This window comes from Ambystoma mexicanum, chromosome 6q (genome assembly GCF_040938575.1).
Source record: "Ambystoma mexicanum isolate Mex_15411 chromosome 6q, UKY_AmexF1_1, whole genome shotgun sequence".
Lineage (NCBI taxonomy): Eukaryota > Metazoa > Chordata > Amphibia > Caudata > Ambystomatidae > Ambystoma > Ambystoma mexicanum.
This window is the reverse complement of record NC_090937.1, coordinates 30492247-30507256: the sequence shown is the minus strand read 5'-3', so window position 1 is coordinate 30507256 and position 15010 is coordinate 30492247. Positions and strand designations below refer to the sequence as shown.

At 48.6% G+C, this 15010-nt stretch overlaps 1 protein-coding gene across 5 annotated transcripts in view; it reads left to right on the top strand.

Moving 5' to 3' along the window:
• Positions 1–15010, top strand: part of WDFY3 (WD repeat and FYVE domain containing 3) — a 2538776-nt gene that overhangs the window by 1883411 nt on the left and 640355 nt on the right. For all 5 annotated transcript variants that reach the window (XM_069630405.1, XM_069630406.1, XM_069630403.1 and 2 more), the window contains one exon: positions 30–193. In XM_069630405.1, the coding sequence (XP_069486506.1) occupies positions 30–193 (164 nt within the window). The remainder of the gene's footprint in view (positions 1–29; positions 194–15010) is intronic.

The following is a 15010-nucleotide window of genomic DNA, read 5'->3' as shown; positions in this document are numbered from 1 at the left end:
TCTTATAGTTTGGTGTGTTGTTTTCCTAGGTTTGGTGAAACCTGCTCTCAGGAGGTCCCGCTCCGCACCAGATGGTGGGGAAGACGACAGCCAAGAGCAACTTCAAGATCAAATGCTTGAGGCGGGCAGCATTGATGAAGAGGAAAAGACTGATAGCACAACCTTGCTGCGATTACTCGAGGAAGGAGAAAAGGTATTATTACACAATTTTGTTTAATTATTGTATTGTATGCACGTATACATGGTCTCTTAGTTTATGAAGAAACACGTTTCTATTGTAAATAATTTACATAGCTGTACTAAAAGAGTACTTTTGTGTTGTGATGCAGCATTGGTAATTGGGGCAGGGATGCAGACCACCCAAAGGGCAATGTTTTCATCTGTGAAATGGTTCATGAGGACAGGATGTGCCGTTGGCAGATGGACAGGAGAAGCGATGAGAGAAGTGGTGCATAAACGGCCTGTCCAGTTGGCTCTTGTAATAAATAACATGTATCATTGCCAATGAGATGGGAGCCTATGTGGCCTTTGCAATCGATGCAGACACAAAGTAAAAGAAATGTACACATTCTTCCAACAAAAAAGCAGTTGTAAGAGTTAGAGGAAGGCCCATTTACAGCCAGGTACTCTCACTTCTATAGTAGCTAGAAAGCCAGTTTATGGCCAGGTACTCTCAATTCTATAATAGCTAGAAGGCCAGTTTATGGCCAGGTACTTTCAATTCTATAATAGCTAGATGGCCAGTTTTTGGCCAGGTACTCTCAATTCTATAATAGCTGGGCGAAATAAGCATAAGAGAACAGCCAGGGCTTTACTTTTCTGCTAGTACATTAAATGTTTACTCATTACAGCCTTTCTGCTTTCATTCTTCAGCTTCAACTCCTCTGTGTGTATAACATAGCCCCACAACTCTCCTCTCTGTTTCACTGGTTACAGTCTCTCGACCAACTACATCTGTGGCTAGATAAACTGGCTAACAAACTTTGCTTTTCATCTCTACTCTCTGGAAACACTGGAGCTTGGCCCCTTTGGGCCCTTTCACGGTTTCCCAAGCTCAAGAGTTTGGCCACTGTACACTTTTCTCCATTCAGACCTGCTGCAAAACCTCTTCCCCCGATGGCCATCTTGGATAAATTGGCTGCTGAGCTATTCCTCACTAATGCTCTTCCTCGAGACTGTCTGCGGGCTCTGACCTTTATTTGTTTTCTCTTCTGTTACACTGGCAACATATGAGGTCTCCAGGTGTTACAGTAAGTAAAGGGAAGGGGCAGATTCGATTAGTTTATGTATGTTCATAACATAATTGTGTGCATGTACCCCTTCTAATGGCTCAACTTCCCCTTTGCAAAGACTTCAGAAACATAATGGCTGTCATTGTGTCTAGATATTCCTTTGTCTGCATTCAACTATTTATTGCGAAAGTTGATTCTTATGTCTGTGGTACGTGTTTTGCTCTAACAAATCATGGGATAGATCTATGCTGGGTAACCATGTATGTGCCCCAGGATAGGGCAACATGTGCTTTGTAAGTAAACCCTTGTGACACTGGAAAATAGTCACATTAAACAAAATAGTGGTCAAAAAAGAGGATTGATGAAGGACCATGCTGTGACTATGAAGTGGAGATGTTGTGTGGAAGGAAGTTTTGTGGAAGGAAGTTTTTTGGCAAGGAATTTAAATACTTGAAATTGTTAACTCATATACATTTTGTTAACCATGTCATGTGACAGTGAGGATGATCCTTTGATGGGAAACGGCACACCACTCCCCATGAGAATAGATGCCTGCCCTTTGGCTGAAAACACAGGCACATAATCCTGCTAAACAAACATTGCAACAGAAATCTGCAAATGTAAAGGCGCCCATAGCCATAGGGCCACATTGAACGAATTTAAGATAATCCGGCAACGCTTAAGAGATACAGTCCTCTTCACAAAAAAAACGTTGTGGGTGCTGACTGGAGAGGATTGCAAGTATTCAAGATAAGCAGATGCACCAACAAGAGCTAAAGGAAGTTGGTAGACTAGCAATTTCGGGATACGAGGGTTACATCAGTGTAGTGTCACTTATGAAATTATAGGGCCGATAAGCATGGTTGAATTGTTCGGATGAATGACCTGCAATTTTCATTGGGGGAACAATAATTTGGATGACATATATGTCCGAGTCCCAATGATGAGACCTGGAAATGGTGGTGAGATGGACCCTGGATTCCTGGACAGGCCACCTTCTAAGTTATGCTATATCACGAGAGATCCCTCTGGGCCACTCCTCATTCACAATCTTGTTATTAAGGTTAACATATCCACCCAAATATGAAGAGTGAGGCAGGCTTAAATAGATTGACGTGCTGTGCCGGTTAGCCATGGCACCTACAGTCTAAAGGCAAATATGATGACTGCAGTGCCAAACCTTGGAGAAAGCAAAGGGACAGAATGCACACCAGTCGCAAACCCACATTTTATTTGTGGCAGATAGAAACACAGTCAACTGCAAATTAACACTAGCAGCAATCCGGGGAAAACTAGCAGCATGCACTCCAGTCCGAGAGAGCCATGAGGAAATCACGTGGCCGCCATAACAGGGATGTCTAATTCCAAGATGGCGGACCCACCTTTTAATCCATTAGTCACACGCTAACTGGGAGTCACACTCCGAATACTAATGGGACTGGCAAGGTCCCCCACACTCCCCAAGAAAAAAAATTGCTATTCGAGAAAAACCGAAAAGTCCGACATGAGACAAGCCATGCTAGCTGGGAGTCATACTCTTGATTCTTGTAGGATAAAGGTAGCCAAGACTTTTAATCTACCCTCCCACCCCCGCATCCCTGAGGCCCCAAAAAGCGATTGCAAGGATCCCAGACTATGAGCAGCTCCTGTCTGGCTCACAATGAAACAGAGACTGGACCAAATACAGCACATTACGCAATCCGAGGTAAAGGGTGAAAACTGTCAAAGCCAAGTCTAAGGAGTTCTTGGAGACCAGAAACCTCTGGATCTGAGCCTAGCCAGGCCCGACTCTGGACGAGCCAGATTTGGTGACAGGTGTCCCAGCTAAAAGCATGGCTGGCATCTTAGAGTGACTGTGTCCAAAACAGCTACTCGGAGTTGGAAGAAATCAACTATCATCTGAAAGCCAAGCAACCATATCCCACAAGGGCCACTGCACCCCAGCAAACCTGGAGTGACAGTGTATAATACTTTCAGGGGAGACTTACCCTTAACACCATCTAAGGTAATTGGAGACATAGTATACTTAGAACCACGTTCCTATCAAGAGCCTGGTTCTGTACCACTCCCTCGCCATTGTAACTGTTGCACTTGACTGCTCAGCCAGATCTACCGCTAGGTGAGTCTACTGGTTTTGTTAGCCCTTCATCCTCTCACTTTTGTATGGAGAGTTATTGTGAAGACGAGATTGTATTTATTTTGTGCAACTTTCCCAAGTCTTTCGCTGAGATCCCCAGCACATCTGCCTGTTTGTGTGATCCCGACCACTTGTTAGTAAGTGATGTCTTTTTTTAACCACACTCACTAGCTTAACCCATTTAATTTTGGGGACGCTGGTTATTCCTTAGGGCTACTAGTGCAGAAAGACCCTCCGCCTCATTCAAGTCTATTCTGTAGTATTCCAGCATGGGGTCTCGCATGGATTCACATGCTCATGAATATTCGCTGTTATCAGGCTGGGAATCCTCGGTAAAAGGAAAAAAACAGTTTCACTTTCACTTAAAAACTGTATTTCTCCTCTAAACCAATCACTGTCCTCTGGGTCATGCTGCCCCCATCCAATGACAGTGCTCTCCCTAAGCCCCTCCTCTGGCAGTCATCTTCAGATTTAGTAAGCACGCAAAGGGGCAGTATGACCAAGAAGAGCCGCAGAGGGGACGCAGGGAGGGTTTGCATGTGAATCCATGCCAGACCCATGCTGGAGAAGAATAGTTAGAGGTAAGTAACTTAAACCTTCTCCAACATGGGGTCTAGCATGGATTCACATGCTCATGAATAACGAATACATGGCAGTACAACATTACACAACCACAGGAGGTGGCGCGGCTCAACAGAAGCAATTCATTCCTACCTCTGGAACAGTCTCACCTTTACCGAATAGGCTGCATAGCACTGCTTGGCCGATTCTGGACACCTCCTTGGAATCCCTGCCGACGCAATGGAACTTCGTGAAGTTATGCGTGGACCTCAGTGTAGTGCGTGATGCAGCGGAGAGCCACCTTGAAATGGAAGCTTTGGACAAGGCCTTCCCATGGTTCACAGGAACAAAGGTCACAAACAGTTGTGAGGTCTTCCGAAAACTCTTGTGCGTGTCACATAGAACTTCAGGGCATGAGCAACGCCCAGCGAGTGCAAGGCCCTTTCTGTCGGTGACAAAGTTTTCAGGAAAAAAACGGGTAGGTCCAAAGGCTTGTTGAGGTGGTATACCAACAGAACATTCAGCATGAAAGAGGGGTGCTTATGCAGCACTACCCTTGATTCGTGTAAAGTCAGGTATGGTTGCTTGCAGGATAGGGCCTGGGTCTCACCTACCCCCCTGGCAGAGGTGATGGCCACCAGGAAAGCCGTTTTACACAAGAGGAATTTGGGAGCATAGGCTCGAAGGCCCCCCTTACCTCCTCATTAGCCTTGTCAGAACCACGCTGCGTTCCCACCCCCAGCATCCTCTGTCTGATGCCCCAGCACCACAAGTCATGCGCTTCCTTGGAGAGCCCTCGGGATAGAGTGCCCCCCTGCTTCCTGATGTAGAGCATGGTGGTGGGGTTGTCCGTGAAGATCCTCACCACCTTGCCTTTCAGAGACTGTAGGAACAACTTGAGGGCCCAGAACACTGCCCCTAACTCTAGGCTGTTGATATGGAGATCCTTCTCCTCCAGCAGCCACAGGCCTCTGGAATGTTGACGTCTGGTGAGCTTTCCCCATCCTTACAGGGATGTGTCCGTGGTGATAGTCTCCTGGTATAGAGGGTTCTGAAATCCTGTGCCTTGGGCGATGTTGGAGCGGACTCCCCACCATCCTATCGCGCGACGGAACTTGTCGTTGAGAGAGATCTTGTCCAGTCACCTGTATCCAGCAGGCATCCAGAAATTCATGAAGGCGTCCCATATGCAACCTGCAGAGCTGGGTGAGGTAGATGCAGGATGACATGACCAGCAACAACTTGATGGCCCGTACCGTGGCTGTCTTCGTTGACGTCAGTCGTTGCCTTTTTCCTTGAATGGCTGCTACCCCCTCCTCTGAGGGTGACGCCAGGCAAGACACTGTATTCAGGCTGGTGCCTAGGAACATCATGTTCTGTGGTGGCGTTAAGTATGACTTTAGATAGTTGATGGAGAACCGCAGATCCGTCAGTAGCTGGACGTTCGTCTCGGTGTGTTCGTCGGCCAGCTCCTGCTAGCGGGCGCGAAAGCCAGTCATCCAGGTACAGGTACAAGTATGCCCTGTGGACGTAGATGGGCAGCTACTGGGCCAGGCATTTCGTGAATACTGGGGGGCTGACTTCAAACCGAAAGGTAGGGCCTTGAACTAGTAGTGCTGACCCTGCACCACAAAACATAGGAATGTTTCGATGTTTCTTGTGAATGGGGATGTGAAAGTAGGCGTCCTCCAGGTCCAACAACGTCAAGAAGTCTCCTCTTTCCAGTTGGCCAAGTACGTGTTGCAACGTTACCATCCGGAACTTTAGGTATTTGTTCAGAAGCTGTAGGTCTAGGATGGGCCTCCAGCCCCCTGTCATCTTTCTGACCAGAAAGTATCTGGAGTAGACTCCGGAGCCCCAGAGCCGTTGGGGAACTAGCTCGATCGCCCCTTTTCATAGCATGGCCCATACCTCTTCCAGGAGCTGAGAAATGTGCTGCTCCTGACAGGGAACCAGAGGTATCTGCGGATACCTGCGTTGAAACTCCAGGGTGTGTCCTTGGGTGAGAGCATCCAGCACCCATCTGTCGGTGGTGGTCTTTCTCCACTAACTGACGAACCTCTTCAGCCGACCTCCCACGGGGTGTTCACGAGTGGGGCCCGACATCCCTGCCAATTCAGGCTTGCTTCGGGGCCGGCGTCCTGCCCTGTGGGTGACGTCGACGCTGTCCTCTGCCACCATAGTCCTGGGAACAGCCTCTGTAGGCTTCCTGGGTTGTTCATCTGAAAAGCTGTCGGTACGATATTGAGAAACCTTTGGAAGACCTGCTCGAATTTCCCCTGGAGGAGCGAAAAGAAGAGCGATGCTGCTGGATAGTGCCCAGGGAACGGGGCGTCTCCGTATTCGCTTTGATGGCCTGCAGGGACTCGTCGACTACCTTCCCAAACAGATTCTCTCAGTCGAAGGGCATGTCCAGCACCTTTGTCGGGACCTTCTGATGTAAATTCATGGCTTTCATCCAACCTTGGCGATGAAGGCAGACACCGTTCCCCATTTGTCAGAGCCCTGTTTCGACAACATCCAATGCCACTGTGATGGTGTGATGAGACGCCACTTCCCCTTCCTGGAAGAGAGCGAGTGCCTCCATATTAACATCGGCGAGGAACCTTCTTTCGAAACAGTCCTCCCAGGTTGGCGGCCAAGCCATGGAGGTCTGGTCCCGGATGACGAAGACCAGGAGTTCTTAAACACGGTCCACAGGGACGTTGAAGAGGAGGGCGACAACGGTGCAGGGCTTAGTTTCCTGTTCTGCCATCTCAGCCGAGGGACATTTCCTTGGATATTCTGTCGACTATACACACTTTGGTGTCAGAGATCCAGATGAGGATGCCTCCGGCACCTGTGGTGCCACAGGACCACGATCAGCTGACAGCGAAGAAGAGGAAGTGTCACCCGACGCCCCCATTTCAACCTCTGCCACAACGTTGAGTCCCTTCTCCCCCAGCAGATCCTGACACAGGTACAGGGATGGATACGGCCACGATGACGAGAATATCATCGCAGCAGACGGTGGATTTCCACATTTGTATGCTTCACATAGGGTGTCACCACCAGATGAGGTGGGATCGTTCCACTCCATGATCTCCAGAGCCTCAGAGCTATTCCAGCTGGTGCCCGACAAAACCCAGAAGGAGGGCTTCTTGTACCAGAGGTACAAGGCCAAGAGTAAGACGATCGTGGTGGTGCCCGTTCTGGACAATATTTGGGATGAAGTCCTGGACCTCATAAAGAACCCTTGTACCGCTTCAGCCAAACGGCATAGGCAGGAGAAGGAATATAGGGTGTCAGACTCCACACCCAAGTCACTGAGGTCGCAGCCATCGCCGGATTCAGTGGTATTGATGGCCGCGAGGAAGCGGTCAGCCAACCTGTTCTCGTTGTCTACAGTCCCTCCTGACAGCAATGGGAAAAGGATGGATGCCATGGGAAAGAAGGTGATTTACACTGCAACATCCACTATCAAGGCGGCCAACGCACTGGCGATCCTGGCGAGGTACAACAGGGAGCTGGTGTACAAGCTGGGGCCCTTTCTGGAGTTCCTCCCTGACGATAAAATGGAGGCACTCACTCTTTTCAAGGAAGGGGAAGTGGCATCTTATCACGCCATCACAGTGACATTGGACGTCGCCGAAACAGGGTTCTGACAAATGGTGAACGGTGTCTGCCTTCATCGCCAAGGTTGGATGAAAGCCATGAATTTCCATCAGAAGGTCCAGGCGACCTGCTGATGGAAATGTATGGCTTTCATCCAACCTTGGTGATGAAGGCAGACACAGTTCCCCATTTGTCGGAACCCTGTTTCGACTGTGAGAATCTGTTTGGGAAGGTAGTCGATGAGTCCCTCCAGGCCATCAAAGCAGATACGGAGACGGCCCGTTCCCTGGGCACTCGCCAGCAGCACCGCTCTTCTTTTCGCTCCTCCAGGAGAAAGTCAAACAGGTCTTCCAAAAGTTTCTCAATATCGTAACGACAGCCTTCCAGATTAGCAACCCAGGAAGCCTACAGAGGCCATTCCCAGGACTGTGGTGGCAGAGGACGGTGTCGCCGTTGCCCGCAGGGCAGGATGCCGGCCCTGTAGCAACCCTGAACCGGCCGGGACTTTGGGCCAAAGTCGTGAACCATGGTGGGAGGCCGTCCGACAAGTTTCGTCAGCGAGTGGAGAAAGATCACCACCAACAGATGGGTGCTCGACGCTCTCGCCCAGGGACACACCCTGGAGTTTAAACGCAGGTATCTGCGGATCCCTCAGGTTCCCCGTCAGGAGCTGCACATCCCTCGGCTCCTGGAAGAGGTACGGCCATGCTACGAAAAGGGGCGATAGAACTAGTTCCCGAAAGGCTCCAAGGCTCCAGGGCTCCAGGGCTCCAGTGCTCTGGAGTCTATTCCAGATACTTTCTGGTCAGAAAGAAGACAGGGGGGCTGGAGGCCACCCTAGACCTACGGCTTCTGAACTAATACCTTAAGTCCCAAAAGTTCAGGATGGTCACGTTGCAACACATGCTCTTAAGTTAATTCTCTAACTTAAGCAGTCCAAACCTTAAGAAGTGGGGCCTTGTGCCTAAAAGTCACAACAGCCACAATGTTTCCCCCCGTAAGTGGTCTCTGCAGGTAAATTGAAATTCACTTGTGTTGGGGATAGTTCAAAGAAGTTATTCAACAATTTTACTAAGGTAAGTATATGTGTTCTTATATTTCAGGTTACTCTACCCAGGTTTGACAATCAAAAGCGAGTGGAGTGAAATGGAGGAGATAAAGGAACTTGCTCCCAATGTTATCCTTCGCAGCACAGGGTTGACAGATACACTGCGGTTACTTACCCGCCCTGAATCCAATTTTCTCAAATGACTTTGTGGATCATCTGGGGGTAAATGGGGGCTTGTTTAACCGCTGTTGGTTCTGGCGAGAGGTGCCCAGGAGTTGTGGGTTCGAGGATTCTTACGGTCTGGTACAACTGCAAGATGCAACCTCTGGCAATGAAGAAATGCTAGAACCACTGATGCTCACCTCCTCATGGCACTTGAAAGGCGAGTTCCAGCGATGGTCTATGCCCACAGGCGACGACAGGTGTCCTTCCAGTCGCAGAAGCTGCTCCAGGACAGGAGTCCTTAATGCTGAAATTTGGGGAGAAGGCAGCTTGTGGCACAAGCTGGCAACCACTGAAGTTCAAGGGCTTGAAAGTGGAACAGCAACACTTCTGGCGTGGTAGGCAAAGGGAACCTGGCTTGTTTTCCACTGCATTGTCCAACCTTAATTCTAGTCAAACACTCATTTTTGTTGGCACCAAATAGGCTACAATAACATTGAGTAGGAGGTAGCTTTGGGTCCTATGAAGCTATAAAAATGACACAAGTAAGTTTATCCCAGTTGCGCCAGTGCCTTTATAGTACTTGACAAAACTCTAGTTACACAATTTGAGAACCACTTAGGCAATTAATAGATGTCTTAGTTATTTGATTTTCAAAAAATTGCATAGGCTAAGCCTACACGTGTTTCGACCTTCACTTTCAATGTCCTCTTCAGGGCTAATACGGCACTCTACCAAAGTTCAAGTGGAAATCACTAGTCTTCCAAACAGATTTTTTTTCTAAGTTCCAAACAGTAAATCTAATTCGCTTTGCGTCAATGCTTCAATGGATCAATTCAAAGGCTTCAGGATATTCCTGAACAGGCTTCCTTGTAAACAATCTGTAGCTCATTGTTTGCACGGCTTCTAATTCGTCCTGCACAGCATTCTGTGTGGCGCAAGCCCACCAGAGAGCTGGTCAGTCCACAAGGCAATCCAGGGACACTTCCTAAGGCTCAGAAGGACAGTATCCTTGAGAGGGTGTTGAGACTAGTTGATCCCATTAGTCCATGGGCTGAAGCACCGCTCAGGGCCTTTGGAGATCAGGTAGTAGTCACACATGGCTTTACCGGGCTGGACACAGGAAGGGATGCTGTGTCCCCTCAGGAGTCGTCTTCAGATCTTCAACAGGCTGTTCGTCTTCGAGGAATTCTTGACTCCATCCAGAGATGATCTGAAGAAATGGCTGTCAAGGTCCTCTTCTTAAATGAAATCTGAGCTGAAGCAAATTCAAGCCCACCAATGGTAGGGGTCTGCAACATTCAAATGCCAGTAGTTGTCCAATCAGAGACATCTACTGGTTTCACATTTGTCCCACACCTAGATTTTCTGGCACCACGAATGTGGAGGGTGACTAGATAGTCCCACCCCTTTCTGGGCGCCACACACACGCAAAAGGCATCACTAGCCTGTGAAAGCAGCAGCTTTCCTAGGCAAGTGCATGACCCTGTAAGAGATTTCCTTGCAAGCCAGGAAGAAGGCCAAACAATTATTTTGCCAAAGAACAAAAGAAAATCTTATGGGACAGCCATTTTAGGGCACTAGCCAAGTTTAGTAGCAATACCTGGTAAACCCGAATGTACACACTAAAAATAATGCAAACATTGTACAAAAGTATCTGCTGCCACCAGCTTGTCTTTCGGGACATATAAAAGTACCAAAAATTCCCAGTGTAAAAAGCTAGGGTGATACAAAAGTATCTCCATTGCACTGCACTGTAAGATGTTGTGTACAATGTTAAAAAGAATTCAAGGGGATCCAAGATGGCCACCGGGTGAGGAGCCGCAACTAATCCGCGCTCCGCCCGGGCCGCCAACAACAAAGCACATTTGCAGCATAAGCAGCGCGGCTCGCTTGGCTCCCCGCCCCCCCCAGCAATTGGAGAGCCCCCCGGGGGGCCAACGCGGCTCGACGAAGCGAGCCCTATAGCGGGAGAACGGAGAGAGTGCACGATCCGCCCCTCCCCCATTGGGCCCGAGTGGATCCCTCCGAGGGCTGGAGGGCGAGTAGCTGCGGGCGGACGATCGGGGCTGGCGGTGGTGCGGCGGCCCCTTCAGTGGAGCGGGTTCAGGTGTGACCCAGGGGTGTGGTGCCGGCGGCAGCCACGGCGCAGAGCCGGCGGCAGACAGATGAGCGGCCCGGCACAGGCGAGGACGCGGTGCCGGGTTCGAGCGGAAGGGATGGAAGCCTGAGGAGGCGTCGGAGGCCGGAGAAAACGACGGATCGGGGCGGACCGCTTGACAAGTGGAGCGGGGGCCGCCCCGGGATACATCGGCTGGGACAGGAGGTGAGTCCCCCACAAGGGGGATAGCGAGGACACCCGCATATCCAGAGTGTGGAGGAACAGAACCCCGGGGGTGGGGGAGGAGAACGAAATTTGGACAATATATGTGGGGTTTAAAATATGGGCACAAGCAATGACAATGGAAAAGAAAGCAGGGGTGTTGATAGCGGTGAAAGAAAGGAAAGACACTAAACTGATAGACAGTCATAGACAAAGAAGGAAGATATGTCTTTGCCAATGCGGAGATAGAGGGATATCATGTTACTCTTGCCTCAATATATGCACCTAATCAGGGACAAAATGGTTTTCTCAGAGAGGTGTTGGGGAGGTTGGAAGCCTTTGCAAGGGGGGAGCTGATCATGGGAGAGATTTTAACATGGCTTGGAAACCACAATTAGACAGAAGCACGGGGTATATGCACGGCTATGGTGCCACCATCAAAGCACTTCAAACAACAGATGGACCACATGGCCTTAAATGATGTGTGGAGGGAGCTGCATGGGGAGCAGAGGGGGTATACAGATTTCTCGCATGTTCACAATTCTATGTCCAGGATTGACTATTTCTGGGTATCGGTGGGTCTCATAGGTATGGTTCAGGGGTTAGAAAAGGGAGTGATAGCGTTATCTGACCATGCGCCACTATGGCTGGAGATGACTCTTCCGGGGAAAAAGAATGGGCTCTGGCGGTGGAGGCTACCGCTGGATCTGATACAGGACCCGATAACCGGGGATGCCATAAGGGAAATGATAGAAGAATACTTTGTACAGAATGGCACCGGGGAAGTCGCTCTGAGTGCAGTATGGGATGCGTTTAAAGCAGTGATAAGGGGAAAGATGATTGCACTGAAAATTACGAAGGACAAGCAAAGATATATGTGGGAAAAGGAGCTGGAAAAAACAATTGGAAATATCCAAGTGGAGCTATTGTCACAACCCACTAAAACATTAAAAAAAACGTTGAAACACACACACCAACTAGAGATGTTAAGCGCGAAAGATGCAGAAAAGAACCTACTTTATATGAAACAGAGATATTATATAAGAGCGAACAAAGCAGACAGACTCTTAGCGAGGCAACTTCGTGCAAAACAGAAAGAAACAACAATTAAGGCCATGCAAAATGCGAATGGGGAATGCATGCGGAGGCTTCGCCATACTACCCCACATACAAACACGCACACAGGACATGGGGGAAGCATTGAGGGAATATTACCAAACTCTCTACTCCACTGAGCGCCCTAACGCAGACGCCCAAGACTCCTACCTAAAATCCATACCGATTCCATGGATTTCCGTGGAGGCTAAACAGACCCTTGAAAACCCAATTAACGAAGAGGAGGTTAAAAAAGCAATAAATGGGCTCCCTGTAAATAAAGCACCAGGCCCAGATGGCTTTACGGCCCCATTTTATAAAAAGTACTCAAACCTACTGACCCCGTTCCTGACACGGCTCCTGAATTCATTCACAGATAATGGCAACGTGACCCCCACAATGAACGAAGCGAAAGTGTTAGTCTTCCACAAACCAGGTAAAGACCCAACATTCCCTGCATCATATAGACCGATATCCCTGATGAATTTAGATGCAAAAATCTATACGAAAATTCTGGCAGCGAGGCTCTCCCCGCTTCTCCCAAAACTGATAGGTATGGACCAATCGGGCTTCATTCCTGGGAGGCAAACCCATGATAACATCAGGAGGCTCATTCACCTGGTGGAAAAAAGTGGCATAACTAATGCCCCTGCGAGACTGCTATCGGTAGACGCCGAGAAGGCTTTTGATCGGGTTGAATGTTCGATGTTAATTAGAGTTCGAGCGTACATGGGATTTGGGGAACAATATATAGCGAGAATCAGAGTGAACTACAACTCCCCATCCAGTAGACTAGCCATTAATGGAGAGGTGACTGATAAAATACTGATATCAAGAGGGACGAAACAAGGCTGCCCCCTTTCTCCATTGCTGTATGCTATCTTCTTAAAACCTCTGCTCATAAAATTAAGGCAATCTGAACTTATAAGAGGAATAGACATGGCAGGACAGCAACACAAGGTGATAGCATATGCGGATGATATGCTGATTGCCCTGGCAGATCCCGAATCCACATTATCAGCAGCGGTGGGGGAGCTAGAAGAATTTGGGGCCATATCAGGTCTAAAGATAAATAGGAAAAAATCAGAAATCTTAATCCTGGCGGGGGACAGAGCAAAGATATATGGGGAAGCTCAAGTACTGAATCTTAAGGTAGTAGAAAAGGGGATAAAATACCTGGGAATAATGGTACCGCAGAAAATTGGGCAAATTTATAGGTGAAAACTACCCATGGCTTCTTGCCAAAATTCGTAGAGAAGTGGGTAGATGGAATCCACTACAAATATCTTGGTGGGGTAGGATCCAATCAGTTAAGGTGACTATCCTTCCAAGGGTGCTGTACTATTTTCAGGCTCTCCCAGTGGGTGTCCCCCATACATTCTTCAAGACTCTAGCGAAATTGGTCTCGTCATATATATGGAAAGGGAAGACTCCAAGAATGGCTAGGGCAATTCTCACGGCACCAACCAGGGAGGGGGGGGATGGCACTTCCCCACTTTCAGAAATATTATCAGGAGGCACTGCTTAAGGTGCTGAGAGAGTGGTTGGGGGAGAACCCGCAGCAGATTTGGGCCAGACAGGACAGGGCAGTTGCGAGAACCCCACTAGTAGAGCTCCTCTGGAAACAGAGACAACACAGACATGAGAACTTGGGGATAAGCAAAATTATGAAGACCACGCTGACGGCGTGGGATTGCCAAACACGGAGAGGCATAAAGTCCACAACGCTGGGACCGTTTACGCCCATTTGCAGGTACCCGCAATTCCCACCAGGGATGGAACAAGGGGCATATGTTAATTGGGAGGAAACAGGCATAACAAAAATAAGTGAAATGTTTGTGGACAATGAACTTGGGTCACTTGAATCCTGCGTTGCATGCCCAACTCCCTCAAAACGGGACAAGTATAGATACAAGTAGTTAAAACACTGGCTAAACTCCCCGACCATCGCCAAAGCAGCTACTAGGGCCCTTACACCGTTTGAGACATACATTATTTCCAACTCAGGGGCCAAGGAATGGGTGTCGACTCTGTATAAACTCACAGGGAGAGGAAATTAAATGGTCCTACATGATTAAGTGGGGCAAAACGTTAGGGGAGGACCCAACGAAAAGTCAGTGGGAGGATCTTTGGAAAATGATCCTGAAAGTGACCCGATCGGCACAAACCAGAGAAATGTGGGTCAAAATAATGACACAATGGCACTACACCCCCGAAAAACTGCATTCTATGTTCCCCAATATGTCTAATCAAGGTTGGAGAGGCTGTGCTGAAGTGGGAACATGGAAACATATCTGGTGGGATTGTAAGGGCATCAAGCCCTTCTGGGAGGAAGTCAGAGGTGAGATGGGCAAAGTGTTCCCGGATGTGGGGCGGATTGCAGAAGGGGTGTGGCTGTGTGGAATTAGAGATAACATAACAAGGCTCTACAATAAATCTCAATGGAGAAGTTTTATGGGACTCCTCATAGCAGCATGGACTTCAATTGCCCAGAATTGGAAGAAGAAAGATACCCCGTTGACTTTCACTTGGCTACAGAAGGTATGGGCCCAAGTAACGATGGAGAAAATCACCCACATAATCCAAGGAACGAGGGACAAGTTTGCAAAGGAATGGGAAGGGACTCTGCATTATCTCCAGTCAGACTTTATGGAACAATGGTGCCCCCATAATATCAAAGTATCAGACATTTTCAATGCATAAAAGAAATTATTGAAAGCTTGATGTAATGTACCCCCAGGGTGGGAGGCGGGAGGGGGAATTCAAAAGACAAGCAAAGTGTCCTAGTACTGCTAGTCTGAAGGACTGATCAGTTTCCCAATAACAATGAGCATAGGGCAAGGGAAGTGGAGTTGAAG